Raw genomic sequence first — 17,303 nt, 5'->3', positions numbered from 1 at the left:
AACATTCAAGTCCCTGAAGTTTGGCCGCCGTCTGTATAGTGAGGAGGACCTAAAATGGTTCATTTCTAACAGATTTAAGGGCAGTCTTTATTTTTAGTGATTCCAAGTCAGGAGTGTGGGAAAAAATTGGAAACGTTCGTTAGGAGAGTTGAGGCGAGATATTTGAGGAAACTATACGAATTCAGGATCCAGTTTGGTGTATAGATATGTAATAAAACCTCAAAGACAATGAACAGGCCTAGAATCTGATATCTACAAATTTGTATTATAATTTTCTACGGAAACATATTTTTTCATCAACAATCACCCTTATTCCTATCAAAGACTATCACAGTAAGATGAATTTGTTTGCAAAATAAATCTAGTCTTGTTAAAGTTGGCTCGATCATTTATATGAGTGCAACGAGAATAGTGTTTGACCTCTTTTTAAATGTGCTTTCCTGGAACTTTTCAGAAGAAATCTTAGGTTGGACTTTTAAAAGCCTCTCCAGACTAAGAAACCAAGCCAAAAACTCACCATCGGACTTCACCTACAATAACTATATAGTATTTCGGTAAATCTCTCTCTTCTTGAAGTCCCAAGATATCCAGTTCCTGGGCCTACCAGGAAGTGATCTTCCTCACTCACCTGGAAGCCTGCAGGGAACCCTGTAAGCAAGGTACCAGGCCAGTTTTTTCCAAGAGGCTCAGAAAATGACTTCTGAGCTCCGTCAAGTCAACCTTCATTTCTTAAAACTGTTTGGTCATATCTGATTTCATGCATATTCTCATTTTTCATTAGCTTTATAACTCATGGCACCTGACCTTTCTCTTATTGTCATTTATATTTCCTGGAAATTAAAACAAAAAGCCCAGCTGGCATGGCTGAGTGGTTGAGCATCTACCTATGAACCAAGAGGTCACTGTTCAATTTCTGGTCATGGCACATACCTGGGTTGCAGGAGGCAGTCAATCAGTGATTCTCTCTCATCATTAATGTTCCTATCTCTCTGAAATCAATAAAAATATATTTTAAAAAAACAGCAATGGTAATATGATTTATTAAATCTCTTTCAGCTTCTCAATCTCTTTCTCTAGGAAGGGTAAAAGTTAAAAGAGTCTATAAGGTAGATTTTATTTTTAACACAACTGATGTAACTGAGATAGTTTTTAATTGACATTTTTATATTTTCTCCCTGGGTTATTATAAGGTACCTCTAGCCACTTCCTAAAAGGGATATTTTAATATGCAGTCTCCTTTTTTCATTTGCTCCCTCTGGCATTCACTTTGCACTGTGAGCCAATGCAGACTTTGCATAGAATGAGTTATTCTATTGAAATGTCATGTTGTCGCTGCCCTCACCCTAGATATAGGATGATGTTTGGTTTCCAGTGACTGAGGTTTGCTTTTGCTGATGCTGGTGGCCTGGCTTGATGAGCTCAGAAGTCATTTTCAGGAGATGGGGGCAATTCTCCCTTCTCTCCATCCCCTGAAACCAAGCAGTTAAAAGATATGTGGCTGATGAATGGCTGACTGTCTCTAGCTGCCATGTTCCTGCTGTGTGCGGTGAAAGTCCCCGAGGCCGTGTCCGACATGCTGATGTCAGAGTTCCAGCACCCGGAGACGGTGCAGAGGCTGAACGCCATCCTCAAGTTCCACACACTCTGGAGGTTTCGCTATCAGGTCTGGCCCCGGATGGAGGAGGGAGCACAGCAGATTTTCAAGGTGAGGGATCCTTCCCAGGTGGGAATTAGATTAACAAGCCCCACCCAAACGTTGTTGAAATCCTTGAATCAAGTCTGCAGTGTATGGCCCAAGAGATGCTTCTTTTTGTGTTTCTCTGATTATATAAGTAAACTTAACTCATCCGTGAATGAATTCTTATTGTTAAAAAATGAAATATAGAAGAACATAAAGTAAGAAAATCAAATCTCTGTAAACCTCTAGATATCACTACCATCCCCAGAGGTAAGCACTTAAAAGTTGGGTGTATAATCATCCAGACATTTCACTATATATACACAGATAGATGTATTTTGGAGGATGGGGTGATTAACAAAAATAGGGACCATCTAGTTGAAACCCTTCACTTGATTAATGAATAAACCGAGCACTAGAGTGGTTCATCCTATTCTCTATAACATCCTGGGCTCTGTAAGATTATGTCATAATTATACTTCTGAGTCATTCAAACTTATTCTTCATCTTACTCACCTCATTCTTTTGATATCAACTAACAGATCCCGCCTCCCAGTATAAACTTCACCCTGCCCTCGCCAGTGCTTGGAATGCCATCTGTCCCCATGTTTGACCCCCCGTGGGTCCCTCAGTGCAGCGGGAGTGTCCAGGACCCCATTAATGAAGACCAGTCTGTGAGTAATCGGCGCTTTCTTTCCCCCAGGCTTCATGGTGTACATGTAAGAGAGAAGAACAAGGAATGTGTTCGTATGTTTATTTGTTGTCATAATAACATAAGAACAACACAAAAAATCAGCTACAAAGGTCTTTTGTTCTTGTGAATAGCACAGAAGGAACTGACACCTGGATGAGCATTTGCAGACTTTCAAACCAACACAGTTTTGTTTTTATAATCAAAGCAGCAGCCACCTTATAAAGATATTAAGAGTTGATTTCTTGGCCAAAGGTAACACTTTTGCCTCTATTTGTTATAAAACAAGTGTTTTAAACTTATAATACATAAGCTACCCCAAAGTTAATGATATTGGCCCTGGAAAAATAAGAAAAAGTGCTGAGTTGGTAGCTCTTGTTTCCTTGTTTTGACCTGAGTCCATTCTTCATCTTGTTGATTCCCAGTATCATCCTCACAATCATCACTGTGAGACCTCAGGTCTTAGGCTGCTCTAGTAGGCCACTGCTCTATGTAAGGTAATTTATAAATAGTTAAGTTTAGAACACTTTCTTTATAGACAAGAGCCAAGTATATGTGCCTTTTGAAAAAAATGAATCTTCAAAATAACACTTTTTTACCTTTTAAATAGCATTTTTCTAAATTACAAGAGTAATGTAGAGAAAAATTTTTAATAAAACAAAAATAAGAAAAAAAACACATCTCTTTGCACAAACCCGTGATTACAAAAGTATAGGATTTAGGGTAATGGTATGTAAATATTAAAGATTTTTTTAAAAATATATTTTTATTGATTTCAGAGAGGAAGGGAGAAGGAGAGAGAGATAGAAACATCAATGATGATAGAGAATCATTGATTGGCTGCCTCCTGCATGCCCCACACTTCGGATTTAGCCCACAACCTGGGCATGTGCCCTGACCGGGAATAGAACCATGACCTCCTGGTTCATAGGTCAATGCTCAACCACTGAGCCACGCTGGCTGGGCAATATCAAAGATTTTTGATACATCTCACAAAATATCTCCAGGAAGGTTGTACCATTTTAACCTTATACGATAGAATGGGAAAGTGCCCCTTTATTCCAATTAACTAGTGTTCTTTTTTAAATGCCATTGTGAATGGCACAAAACATTATTTTGTTGTTTCTATTCCAGCTTGTTTAAAAAGTTAGCTGAATATGTGAAGTCAGGTTAAACATATTGCATATCACACATACATTTTTTAGACATTAAAGTTTTCTTTGGGGAACTGTTTGTTTGAACTCTACCCATCAAAATCTTTTATTTTAATTCTTTTGCATACAGTACCTTTGAATCTGATGGTTTTTATGCCAAAGAGAATGTCATACCTGGTTCTTCCCCCAGATGTGCAATCATTTCATCATTTGAACCACTGGCATAAAGATCTTTGATTTTTCTCCCATATAGGTGATGGGTTCATTTGAGCCAATCACATTCTGTACTCCACCTTCACAGTGAATTTCAAACCAAGTGCCCTGGTTAAACTATCTTAACCCCGACTCTGAAAATGAATTGCTATTTAGCCCATCAAATGTCCTGAATTGCTGTTGTGCCATTCATTATATGAAGCCATTAGTCTTATGTTAAGATCCTGCTTAAAGGGACTTCTATGAATGCAGCCCTTTAGAACAGTGACAAACAACTCTTGTCTGTCTCTAAAACCCTATATGACCACTGGCAACAAAGAGATATGCAATAACTATTATACATAAACATTACTTCATATCGGCAGTGAAGAACTCCTGTGATCACTGCCCTGCTCTGAGACCACTGACTGTCCCCAAAGCCCTTGACTTGTCTCAGCATAAACATCATGATTGAGGCACAAATAGAATGGCCATTATGCAGAGTGAAAGTATTCTCCTTTATTGTGTCTTTATCTATTATGCCTTAGCCAATGGTAAATAAAGTCAAATTTTACATTCAATTTATAACACCAGCAATTCTCATAATTTCCATCAGTAACTTTGTTTCTACAAATATTCAGTATTTACACTGTGTTAATGTATTTATCTACAAACTAGAGGCCTGGTGCACGAAGGATTTAGCCCACAACCTGGGCATGTGCCCTGACCGGGAATAGAACCATGACCTCCTGGTTCATAGGTCAATGCTCAACCACTGAGCCACGCTGGCTGGGCAATATCAAAGATTTTTGATACATCTCACAAAATATCTCCAGGAAGGTTGTACCATTTTAACCTTATACGATAGAATGGGAAAGTGCCCCTTTATTCCAATTAACTAGTGTTCTTTTTTAAATGCCATTGTGAATGGCACAAAACATTATTTTGTTGTTTCTATTCCAGCTTGTTTAAAAAGTTAGCTGAATATGTGAAGTCAGGTTAAACATATTGCATATCACACATACATTTTTTAGACATTAAAGTTTTCTTTGGGGAACTGTTTGTTTGAACTCTACCCATCAAAATCTTTTATTTTAATTCTTTTGCATACAGTACCTTTGAATCTGATGGTTTTTATGCCAAAGAGAATGTCATACCTGGTTCTTCCCCCAGATGTGCAATCATTTCATCATTTGAACCACTGGCATAAAGATCTTTGATTTTTCTCCCATATAGGTGATGGGTTCATTTGAGCCAATCACATTCTGTACTCCACCTTCACAGTGAATTTCAAACCAAGTGCCCTGGTTAAACTATCTTAACCCCGACTCTGAAAATGAATTGCTATTTAGCCCATCAAATGTCCTGAATTGCTGTTGTGCCATTCATTATATGAAGCCATTAGTCTTATGTTAAGATCCTGCTTAAAGGGACTTCTATGAATGCAGCCCTTTAGAACAGTGACAAACAACTCTTGTCTGTCTCTAAAACCCTATATGACCACTGGCAACAAAGAGATATGCAATAACTATTATACATAAACATTACTTCATATCGGCAGTGAAGAACTCCTGTGATCACTGCCCTGCTCTGAGACCACTGACTGTCCCCAAAGCCCTTGACTTGTCTCAGCATAAACATCATGATTGAGGCACAAATAGAATGGCCATTATGCAGAGTGAAAGTATTCTCCTTTATTGTGTCTTTATCTATTATGCCTTAGCCAATGGTAAATAAAGTCAAATTTTACATTCAATTTATAACACCAGCAATTCTCATAATTTCCATCAGTAACTTTGTTTCTACAAATATTCAGTATTTACACTGTGTTAATGTATTTATCTACAAACTAGAGGCCTGGTGCACGAATTTGTGCACCGGTGGATCCCTTGGCCTGGCCTGTGGGAGGGCTGAAACTGGCTCTCTGACATCCCCCTATGGGTCCTGAATTGCAAGAGGGTGCAGGCCAGGCTGAGGGATACCACCAGTGCTCGACTGGGGCCGGGGAGAGATGTGGGAGGTTGGCCAGCCAAGGAGGGACTGCGGGAGGGCTCCAGGGCATGTCCGGCCCGTTTTGCTCAGTCCCAAGCTAACTTACCAGTTGGAGTGTCTGCCCCCTGGTGGTCAGTGCACATCATAGTGAGCAGTTGAGCGGCCTTAGCATATCATTAGCATATTACACTTTGATTGGTTGAAGGGCCAATCGGTCGACCAGACAGCATGTTAGGCTTTTATTATATAGGATATTATGTATTTATACTGTGGTAGATATGTGAAATTAAAAAATGAAATAAATCACATAAGTAATGGGTTTATATGAGAGGTAGATCTCTTTCCTTCTCCTTTCCACGATTCTGATTTTCTCTTTTACTAACCTTATGAAATAAATGACCTTTATTTAAAACCAGTTCAAAAAATGTAGAGAGTATTAAAAATAATTTGTCTTTAATGTTTAAAGAGTGAATCATTGATATCACCCCAAATCCTAAAGGTGAAATAGGATTTTTTTTTTTCAGAAATCACAGACATTCTTGAAGAATTATTCTGATTGAGTGAAAAACAATAGCTTAGTTGTACCAACCTGGGAACTTGGTAGAAAAACAAGTAAATCTCCAGGAACTTAGATCATATGATGGAGGCACAAATGTTTCCTGAGGACAGAGTACCACATTTGTGTAATTTATTGGAACACTCTTTATACTTGTGACCTTACAGAAGAGTTGCTATTCAATAAACTTGCCTTCATGTCTCTATAGAAATCCTTTTCAGCCCGGGCTGTGTCCCGTTCCCATCAAAGGGCAGAACACATCTTAAAGAACTTGCAACAGGAGGAAGAGAAGAAGCGTCTTGGCCGAGAAGCCAGCCTCATCACTGCCATCCCCATCACCCAGGAGGCTTGCTACGAGCCCACCTGCACACCCAACTCAGAGCCAGAAGAAGAAGGTGCCCTCTGCACATAGGACTTCTTTCGGGGCTGAGTCACAGGAAAGGGAAAGAGCTTGCTTTAAAAGAAACATTGATAATTTTATGTGAAATAAGGTCATATGCTCCCTCTCTCTCTCTCTCTCTCACCTCCTGACACTGTCCGAAGAAAGAAATATTTTCGTTTTCTAAATGATCACAGTCGGCCTGTTTCAAGAGGTGAATGTTTGCCACACTGAACAAATCAGTATGAAAATGGACCAAGCAGTGATTGAGATTCAGGAAACAGCTAAATCTAGAGTGTTTATAAAAGTAGATGCAATCAATCTTTCATCGTTAAAAATGGAATTAGTCTATTAACTACCTTCAACCCTCAGAAGTACAATTTGTTGGTTGGTATCAGAAAATGACTTAGGAACCATTCTAAAATCAGTGATTCTCTGCCTTGCTTTTGTGGAATCTTTGGGAGGAATTTTGTCTTTCTGTATATATTTTTTCCTTTTCTAAGTATACTTTAACTTACTTAAGATTTATGCTCTGAGACCACTATACACTTATAATGCAAGTACAGCTAGAGTTGTGATGGTAGCTATTTTGTTATGAAACCAAAGTTCACGTTCCCCATATTCTTTGCCAGTAGAAGAAGTCACCAATCTGGCATCCCGCCGACTGTCTGTCAGTCCATCCTGTACCTCCAGTACTTCCCACAGGAATTACTCCTTCCGCCGAGGGTCAGTCTGGTCGGTGCGTTCGGCTGTCAGTGCTGAAGGTGTGTCCTCTTGCAAATATGATATTTATTCCTCATGACATGTGGATTTTGAAACAGTTTCCAGTTAACATTATTTCACTTCACTATACTACACTGCCTTCATTAAATAGCTTGTTTCATGACTTGAAGTTCTAAAAAAATATTGTATTGAGTGGTAGCCTAAAAAATTTATCATTGATTTTATCCAGCAATTGTCCTTTATAAGTTGTTGCTGAGGGTTCCGTAGACTCAATTGCCAGTTAACAGTTTTAAACTCCGCCTACACATTACAAATCAGAATCTCTAAGGGTGGGACCCACACATCGGTATTTCTTAAATCTACTCGGGGTATTTCAGGGTGTGGCCAGTTCCCAGTAGGATGCTTTAAGAAGCTGTTCTGGAATCATGAAACAACCAAAGGAAGACCATAGCTCATGCTACTTCTGTAATGAAATCTGATTCCAGGGGGGGAATGTGATGCTCTTCAGTCCCAAGAATTTAAATGATATACTTCCCTGATAATGAGCAGCTGCCTGGGACTCACTGCTTCATGATTATACAAATTTCATCTCTGATTCATAAAGTCATTGAAAAGTCGTACAGAAATTATGCTTCATGGTTATGCAAATTTTTCACTCATTTATAAAATCATATTAAAAAGTTGTGCAGAAACCAATGGTTATCACCCTTTGGCTACACAACCCAGGGGAACTTAAAAAAATGACCAATGTTGATGGAGACGGTGTTAACATAAGGGTTAACATGAAGATCAACTGAATAGATTAGAACAACCAGAAGGAAACCATTATATGGATTTCATGTTTCAAAGGGGTACCAAGAAAATTCAATGGGGAAAGAATAGTCTTTTCAACAAATGATGCTGGCATATCTATAAACCAAAGAATGTTAAATAACTGGTCTTGAACTGAGAAGTGTTGTTGCACTAGAATTACAATACTGAATAAGAGCACCTTGATTATGTCTCCTGCTTCAGATGAGGAGCACACCACGGAACACACGCCAAACCACCATGTGCCTCAGCCCCCACAGGCAGTGTTCCCAGCATGCATCTGTGCAGCAGTGCTCCCCATTGTTCATCTCATGGAGGATGGGGAGGTGCGGGAAGATGGAGTAGCAGGTACGGTTTTATTAGTAAAACCAAATACTTATACTGTTCCTCTGGTATAGGATAGTAAGGTGTTCTTGAATATATTAACTATTGGCCACATGTTGAGTTGTTTTATGCATATGTTATAGTTATAGATTTGCAGTACTGTAGATCTATACTGTACTTTAGCACTATCACTATCTCTTCCTCTCCACCTTTATGACTAAAAAAATGCATTTAAACTAAGTAGCTGGGTCCAGGGGCATTGTTCATGACCAGAGAACAGAACACTTATTTGGCCACCTGGAAATGGTGATTTTGGCCACCTTAGAAATCTTAGCTATTAGCTACACATCACTAATGCCATCTTTCCACTTGGTTATCTTTCCAGAGATACTACCCAACGAGAATAATTGCAATATGAAATGATAAACTAGAGGTAGAGATGATTTACATTTGTAACAGCTTAATATTCTTAACGTTCTAAAAAATACTTAAGATTTTTTTAAATCCCCCCCCCAAAAAAGGGCAAAAGATATAGATACAATCTAATGACAATAACATCTGTAAACAACATTGTTGTTGAAAACAATGAAATCTTACACTTCAGCTGAAAGAACTTCAAAAATTATTTTAAATGAAAATACCCATGGTTGGTAATGATGGGGGGGGGGCGGTGTTTGCAGAACTTCTTTAAGGCAAAACAATAGAGACTAATTAAAGCTTAGTAAATTGCTTGAATACTTTATCTAATAGGTTTATTTCCATTTAAGACAAATGGTCAACTTTCTTTCTCTTCTAAAGTGAGTGCTGTGGCCCAACAAGTCTTGTGGAACTGTCTAATTGAAGATCCATCAACAGTTCTTCGACATTTTCTGGAAAAACTGACCATCAGCAATAGACAAGTAAAGTCCTTTTTTTAATGTGTGGCTATGTGTGTGAACAATGTTAAAAGCAAGCAATGGGCTGTATAATGCTGTGCATGCAACATCAGTGTCTTCTGATAATGACAAGGATGAGCAATGTTAAACTGTTATTTTCTTTCTAATTTCTCCATTAACTGATGTCTCCATAGTGTGTGATACACTGCTTATGATGACCCTAAGATACCAAACAGATTCTCAGTCTTTTAAACAAAGATTAAATTCAGTATAATTTTCTTAGAACATCTGTTGAACTCTGCTTGGTAGACTGTGTTCGATGCAGATAGGGTTATTAGAATATGTTGAAACTCTTTATGCAAAAATTCTAATTTAATGGACCACCCTATAATAAGACTGTGCCAAATAAAAGTAGTTTTCTGAGCAATGGTAAAATTCACTGATGACTGAAAATTATGTTTATTTATATGTTATGGTCCTGTTTGCTGGAAGATTAAGTTTAGATTATGAAAGGTAAGGTTAATTGCATTTTTGTTTATCCTCTCTTGGCCTAGCTTTATCTGTTTCACTTGAAACCTAGGAAGTAGAACTATGAAGTTCAATAAACCTGGTTTGCTTAATGGTGTCTCAACATAGGTTCTCTGGTCTTCTGGGCTAGGCTCCGCCCTTCGGGAATGAGCTCAGGTGTTCAAAAAAAAAAAAAAGCCTACGTTCCCCGCATGTTTCATCACACCTGGCAGCCATAGTAAATAGAGTTGAAAAAATATACCACTTTCCCATGATGTGCCTGTGACCTGCAGACACAGTCAAAATTTTGATTTTTTAAAAAGTTGTCTGACTGCTGCTCAGTGATTTCATATATTAGCTCCTAGGAGAAGGTGTTAGAGTTGGTTTAAATACTGTGTCACAAATATCACATAGACAATGTTAAAATGTTGAACAAAATGGAAGTCAAATGTGGGCAAAAGTAGGGAATATCCATCCCCCTACTTTTCAAGAAGTGAATTTTATTGCCTACAGCATGGCAGCTGAATGACGTAGAATTCTTTTCTTTCAGGATGAGTTAATGTACATGCTGCGCAAACTTCTCCTGAATATTGGAGACTTTCCTGCTCAGACATCTCACATCCTGTTCAACTACTTGGTGAGTTTCAGCCTCCAGTAGATTATAAATGTTCATTCCAAGTAGGAAGCAACAGCATGAGAAAAGGTCTTCCCTTAACTTGTGACTAAAGGTGAATCATAGTCAGCTAAATGTCATAGTCAGCTAAGTTCCCCACTGTGTGTGGGGAAACCTCTCCTGGCACAGTCCTTGATATGTGGTGGGTACTCAATCAATGTTAGCCTCCTCTCTGTCTTCCTTGGGCATTATACAACTTCCTTATGTTAGTTCCTAATTTTGGTTTGAGAAAACCTATATGTAGTTTTTAGTCATTTTTCCCTTATCTCACTATTTACACACACACACACACACACACACACACACAAATGTTGCCCTAGGTGGAAAGTATTTGTAAGTGTACGTTAGTATAGGAACTATCTATGCCTTAAGCCACCCTTTCTGCACCCTCCAGAATTTATCAGTTTCTTTGCATTCTCCTTGCACCCTAAATGGATATGCAGTTTGGGGACTATTAACATGATGCCTGTTCTTTGAAATTGCACCTTCATCCAGGCAGACAGATGCCAAATAAATTTCTCTGCTGAGAGAAACTCTTCTTTCTCCATTACTGTCATTGGTCTTCTAGCAGGTTGGGAAGTAGAAGAGTTGTTCATGTGCATCTGTAGCAAAATGGTAAATGTAACTTGCACCACAACATTAACGTGCAGAGGAAATTTGTAATTCCTTTCTCCTCTCTGTGACTGATTTGGTTTTCCTCCTGAGTGCCCACCTGCTAGTTGACAAGGGAAATAATAAAAATCATGTCCAATCCAGTTTTAAGTTCAGACTGATAAAAATCTATAAATAGTACCTTTGGATGGTGTTCAGTGTCTCTTGGCTAGAAATACTTAGTTTCTAGGAATTCCCTTCCCTTCCAACTGCTTTCATCTTTAAACACCATGTGAAGTTGGGAAGAAAAAAGACCTTTGTTCAGCGTTCCATCCCTTGTTCAACGTTGGCTCTGGCTCTTGCCTTCATGAGAGGGTGCCCTCTATCTGACTGGTTGCTGGATGCCCAGCCAGTGGACACCAAAGCCCACGGCTGCTGTGACTTAGGGTCCCTCTGCTCCCAGCGGTGAGTTCTGGGAGACTCTACCTCACCTCAGCCCCTGCTGAGTTCTGGTAGTGAGTCCCAAATGGCTCCAGCTAGAGGACCCTATACAAATGTCACCGACTTATGCTAATTCTATCTGGAAAGCTCTCCAGCCAAACCGTCTGCTCCTTCTTTTCCTGTCTACATCACACAAAAGCCAAAGGTAGATCACCAAAGCCAAACCTCAAGGCCTCCCTCAGGTATGTGCTCTGCCCAGTTTATGTTGCATCCAGGTTGGTGTGGAACGTCTCTGAGGTGAACTCTTGTCAGACACCCTAACAAAGACTGGGAGCAAGGGCCCCTTCGGTGTGCCTACCCATTCCCAGGCCACTAGGTATGGGAAATGCTTCCTTGGACCACTGCTCTCCTCCATCCTTTAGCCTTGAGATACGAAGATGGACATTTCATTTCCCTTCTGCCATATACTTCCATCAACTCAAAAAAAAAAACAACTTTAATGCTAGACACAGTCTTCTCAGCTGCATAATACATAAGAGAAAAGGGCTAACCATGCTTTGTCTTTGCTTTAATACCTTGTTTTGAATGAATATAAATTTCTGTTTCTGCATTTCTGTCTAAAACCTAATCTTTCCCTGAATCCCAAGCACATGGATTTTTTAGGTGGACTAGGGAAAGGGTCTTGTACTCAGAATGGCACAATAATAAAGAGCAGAGAAGTTTTTAAACCATTACCCTTATTATACATCTTTTATGTAACAACTATTATAGATGTGTGTGGTAGGAATATTGGGGACACTAATTCATCTCTTCCAGACTTTGTTAGGGACATTTATTTTATTTTAATATATTTTTATTGATTTCATAGAGGAGAGGAGAGGAAGAGAGAGAAACACCAATGGTGGAGAGAGAATCATCGATCGGCTGCCTCCTGCCCACCCCACACTGGGGATTGAGCCCGCAAGCCAGGCATATGTCCTGACCAGGAATCGAACTGCAACCTCCTGGTTCATAAGTTGACGCTCAACCACTGAGCCACGCCAACTGGGCAATTATTAGGGACATTTAAATCCACTGCGTAACTTGACTCAGATATCTTCAACCTGGGGTCTGAGCACATCTGGGCATCTGTGCAGACTTTTAAAGGAGTGTGTTGCCCACAAAGTTTTAAGGGAATAAATCTCCAAATCCTCAGCTTACAAATATGTACTAACACTGTTTGAGCAGGCCTGCCATCTCAATCATCATTCTACCTGCAGCACACAAAGGCCCACCCTGACCATCGCAGGTACCTGCAGGCGACATTGACAGACACATTCGACAGAGAAAGAGTCTGACGCACTGTGTTAGTTTTACTTTTAAGGAAGCCTCATTTCTGATTAATCAAGGCCCTTTGAATCCATAGGACTTCCCACCTTTTTCTGTCTTTTACAGATTTGACCTCATTAGGTTATTCAGCCTTCAGATTAGATCAGTGACACTGATTTTTTCAATGTAACTGGAAAATTGTATAGGATTAGCAAGTTTTTCAAGAAACAATGGATAAAAGCCACTGGAAGGGGTGTGAACTTTTACACATTTTTCTGATTTTTGTTGGGCATAATTGAATAAGGCAGTTAAAGCTTATTTCATCAAGTTTGATGAAATACACATTCCAGTTACAGTCAGTCCTGCTCTTATTTCAGTGTATAGAATGTTTAATATATTCTGTTCCTATTAACAAAAAATAACCTTATAATGAGACATTTTAAATGTCAGCTTAAAATGTACAGAAGGACATGCCGATTTTCAAAGTTACTGAGAGGACACAACAGCTTTAAAGTTCACCTACTTAGCCAAACAGACAGAGTGTTCTTCAGTTCAGATCAATAGACATAACCCAGTCTGCCAAGAGTGTTTGGCCAAACATCATATAGAGATTATTATCAGGTCAGCTAACTACCTGAGTGACAAGTGACTTGAAGCTTGGAAAACTGATCTTCTGATTTCCTCTTAAGAAGCACCATTTTTAGTGACACATATAAATGGGCAGCAATCTATTCTGATCAGTTTTTCACCCTCTCCTGCTTACTGCCATTGCAAGGGTTGGAGAGCCCTGGCCAGTGTGGCTCAGTTGATTGGGCATCATCCCGAGCACCGAAGTGTTGCCCTTCGGATTCCTGGTCAGGGCACATGCCCAGGTTGTGGGCTCAGTCCCCGTTAGGGGACGCGTTGGAGGCAGCCGATCAATGTTTCACTCTCACTTCCATGTTTCTCTCTCTCTCTCTCTCCCTCTCCCTTCTTCCCTCTCTCTAAAAGTCAATAAAAATCTTTAAAAAGAAAGTGTTGGAGAAGTATTTGAACAGAAAATACAAAGGTACAAAAGACGATTTAATCAAGCAAAGAAAAGCCAAGGAAATGAGAATGTGCACTCAGGATCTTTGTGGCTTTGTGAACTCTCCCCGTTATGCCTTGCAGGTGGGATTAATCATGTACTTTGTGCGGACCCCTTGCGAGTGGGGCATGGATGCCATTTCAGCCACCCTGACCTTCCTGTGGGAGGTGGTGGGCTATGTGGAGGGCCTCTTCTTCAAGGATCTGAAGCAGACCATGAAGAAGGAGCAGTGTGAGGTGAAGCTGCTGGTGACCGCCTCAATGCCAGGTAATCCACCACTGCTTTTGGACGACACATTTTCTTTAAGTAACCTTTTATTATTTGTTTTTTTAAATTTATTTTTCAATGACAGTTTCCATTCAATATTGTTTTGTATTAGTTTCAGGTGTATAGTATAGGGGTTAGAAAACCATATACTTTATAAAGTGATCCCCCCAATATTTCTAGTACCCATCTGACAGCATACATAGCTATTAAAATATCATTGATTATATTTCCTCTGCTGTATTTGATACCCCCATGACTATTCTGTAACTACCAATTTGTACTTCTTAATCCCTTCACCTTTTCACCCATCCCCCCAACCTTCCTCTCCTCTGGCAGCCATCAGTCTGTTCTCTGTGTCTGTGAGTCTGTTTCTGTCTTGTTTGTTCTAAATAACCCTTTTAAAGACCAAGCATCTCTTTCATTCATGAGAAAATTTTCAGAGTCCTGACCCTGGTGTTGAGTGCTTCAAAGAATTTTTGTTTAGTACAATCTGAAAAAAAATACAATAGGCCCTTTAAGAGTTAGCAATTGCCAGATGAAAAGGGAGACATCAGAACTGAGATCCCTGTGAATCAGTCCTTGAAGGGCTGCCAAGGTTACAGATTTATTTAAGTCTATCGCAGAGGGCCAGCTGAGCTGAAAGCCTTTTTGAATGAATTTTTGGCACTGCAAGGAGAATAAATATTGTTTGCATGGCATGGGCCCCAGTCCTTTGTAAACTCAATGAGAGATGGCTTTATGAAAAAAGGGAAAAGGGAAAATCAGGAAAAGAATCACAAAAGAACATGAAGTGTGATGTAAACTCTAGATACAGTTTCTTTTTACTTTGAATCGCTTGTCTTTGTTTAAGATAAAAATTTTGCAAAGCCTTTATCCTTGTGCAGTGACTAAGGAAATATGAGATGATACATGTATTGATGTAAAAAGAAAGACACAATTATGTATAAGAACACAGGTTCTGGCAGCAAAGAAGCCTGTGTTAAAATCAGAGAACTGCCCTTTATCGTCTGTATAATTAGTATTGGCTATAAAATAGTTCATAATTTTTCAAGCCTTCTTTCCTCATCTGTAAAATGGGGATATAGCCATACTTCACAATCCTGAGAGATAAATGGGTTTAGGTATGTAAAATTCTCACTACTGTACCTGACTCATGGTAAGCATTCAAATAAATGCTAGTTGTGTATTTACATATATTCTGTATTAAGTCAACAAAGTGATCAGTTTTTATTATAACAAATAAACTCATATTTTCATTCATATTCTTAAAAACAACTCATTAAAAATCAAGGTACATCATAATGTTCGCAAAGATTTGTAATTAGTGAATGAAGTAGAGTAAGTACTACCTCACTGGCTAAGTAGAATACTGAAAATGTACATTTAAACTATATTTAAGGTACTTGTTTTGGTTTTGCTAATATTTCTGTTTATATTTTCTCAACTGTTATTATTTAAAATACTGGGCATATTTGTTGCAATGCTTAAGGTTTGAATTCTGACTCTTCCACTAAATGTGTTCCTTTGAATAAGTTACTTATAAGTTCTTACTTATAAGAATAAGTGCTATTTCCTCATTTGTAAGATGAAAATAGTAATACCCATGCCTGGCCGGTATGACTCAGTGGTTGAATGTCACAGGTTCGATTCCCGGTCAGGGCATATGCCCTGGTTGCAGGTTCAGTCCCCAACAGGGGTTATGCAGGAGGCAGCCGATTGATGTTTCTCTCTTACCAATAATTCCATCTCTCTCTCCCTCCCTCTCTCTCTCTAAAACCAATAAAAACATATTTTTAAAAAATTATAAAAAAGAAAGAAAATAGTAGAACCCATATTAGAGTTGCTGTGAGATTTAAATATGATCATGCACATAAAATACATGAAAAGGTATTAAGAACTCCATAAATGGTAGCTGTAATTATTTAGAAAATGAATATATTTAAAATATATATTTAACTAGAAATAGAGGAGTGCAGTTAATATACTACACAATTCACATTAAGCACTAATAGTAATAATCATAACAATAAAAATATCAGCTTATTGATAATATTTTAATATTTTGTGCTTTACTAATTTTCTATAGTAGAAGTCAGTTCATTATAATTTTTTCCTTCTGTAGGTACCAAAACCCTGGTGGTTCATGGGCAGAATGAGTGTGATATTCCTACTCAATTACCAGTCCATGAAGACACTCAATTTGAAGCCCTGTTAAAGGTAGGCGTGACTTTGACAGGAACAATTTTTTAATGGCACAATGACTATGAACACTTCCCTGACCATCCAGCTTAGAATTACATGGCATTTTTCTATCTTCCACCCAATATGTACATTTATTTACCTCTTCTAGAATCCCTTCCTCTATTTGTGTACTTCCTCCATTTTCTTGTGTAATTTTCTCCACTTTTACTGACATGTTAGCTCTGCGATGAAGTAGGCAAACTCATGCAGCTACAATTGCAGCATGACCCTGCCCGTCCCCCTAACTACCATGGGAATGCGGTGCACTCCTGCCTCGGAGCTGCCTGGCTCGCCGTGGGGGCAGCTCTGCAGGTGCCTGGGTTTACACACTGAGCACTGGGGCAAACTCCAGCTGTCGGCTGGGATCGATGCCAGAGACTCTTCTAGGGGCATTTGTGTACAGTCTTGACTTGTCACTGCTGGAAATTATTGGAGAAGCAGAAAATACATACCTTAGAATAAATCAAGTGAGTTGAGAAATTATTTTTAATGGTTATGGCATGTATTCCCCTCAAAAGAAATGCAATCCATAGCTGCAAGTCTGTAAGGTTTTTAAGGTAATGTAGTAAGTAAACTAGAACTATGATTCCCATTGGACTCCTTGGTGTTTATTATGTGTAGTTCAAACTTTTGGTAATTGATTTCCTGTAATACAACTCCAGGCTCAGACAGAGTAGAAAGGACCTCTGAAAAATTCCATTTGCCAAACTTGTATATTTTATTTCAGTAGAAAGGTTGTTAAACTTCCTTCAGGTCTCACCCAGACATCTCCTGGGAATATCTAAGGCCCAATGAGGCAAAATTGAACAATCCCTCCATCTTCCTACTCTATGTT

At 39.0% G+C, this 17,303-nt stretch overlaps 1 protein-coding gene across 10 annotated transcripts in view; it reads left to right on the top strand.

Annotated features, from left to right (window-relative positions):
- The window catches only part of UNC80 (unc-80 homolog (C. elegans)), a 176,271-nt gene that overhangs the window by 110,761 nt on the left and 48,207 nt on the right, over positions 1 to 17,303 (top strand). For 8 of the 10 annotated variants that reach the window (XM_005874189.2, XM_005874188.2, XM_014546049.1 and 5 more), the window contains 9 exons: positions 1,524 to 1,705; positions 2,221 to 2,352; positions 6,472 to 6,658; positions 7,275 to 7,406; positions 8,380 to 8,523; positions 9,298 to 9,398; positions 10,432 to 10,518; positions 14,044 to 14,227; positions 16,350 to 16,444. In XM_005874189.2, coding sequence (XP_005874251.1) covers positions 1,524 to 1,705; positions 2,221 to 2,352; positions 6,472 to 6,658; positions 7,275 to 7,406; positions 8,380 to 8,523; positions 9,298 to 9,398; positions 10,432 to 10,518; positions 14,044 to 14,227; positions 16,350 to 16,444 — 1,244 coding nt within the window. The remainder of the gene's footprint in view (positions 1 to 1,523; positions 1,706 to 2,220; positions 2,353 to 6,471; positions 6,659 to 7,274; positions 7,407 to 8,379; positions 8,524 to 9,297; positions 9,399 to 10,431; positions 10,519 to 14,043; positions 14,228 to 16,349; positions 16,445 to 17,303) is intronic. The other 2 variants (XM_014546052.1, XM_014546047.1) reach the window with 1 other exon arrangement.

This window comes from Myotis brandtii, unplaced genomic scaffold, assembly GCF_000412655.1.
Source record: "Myotis brandtii unplaced genomic scaffold, ASM41265v1 scaffold43, whole genome shotgun sequence".
Classification (NCBI taxonomy): domain Eukaryota; kingdom Metazoa; phylum Chordata; class Mammalia; order Chiroptera; family Vespertilionidae; genus Myotis; species Myotis brandtii.
Note: the sequence above shows the minus strand (reverse complement) of the source record. Positions and strands in the feature narration are given on the sequence as shown.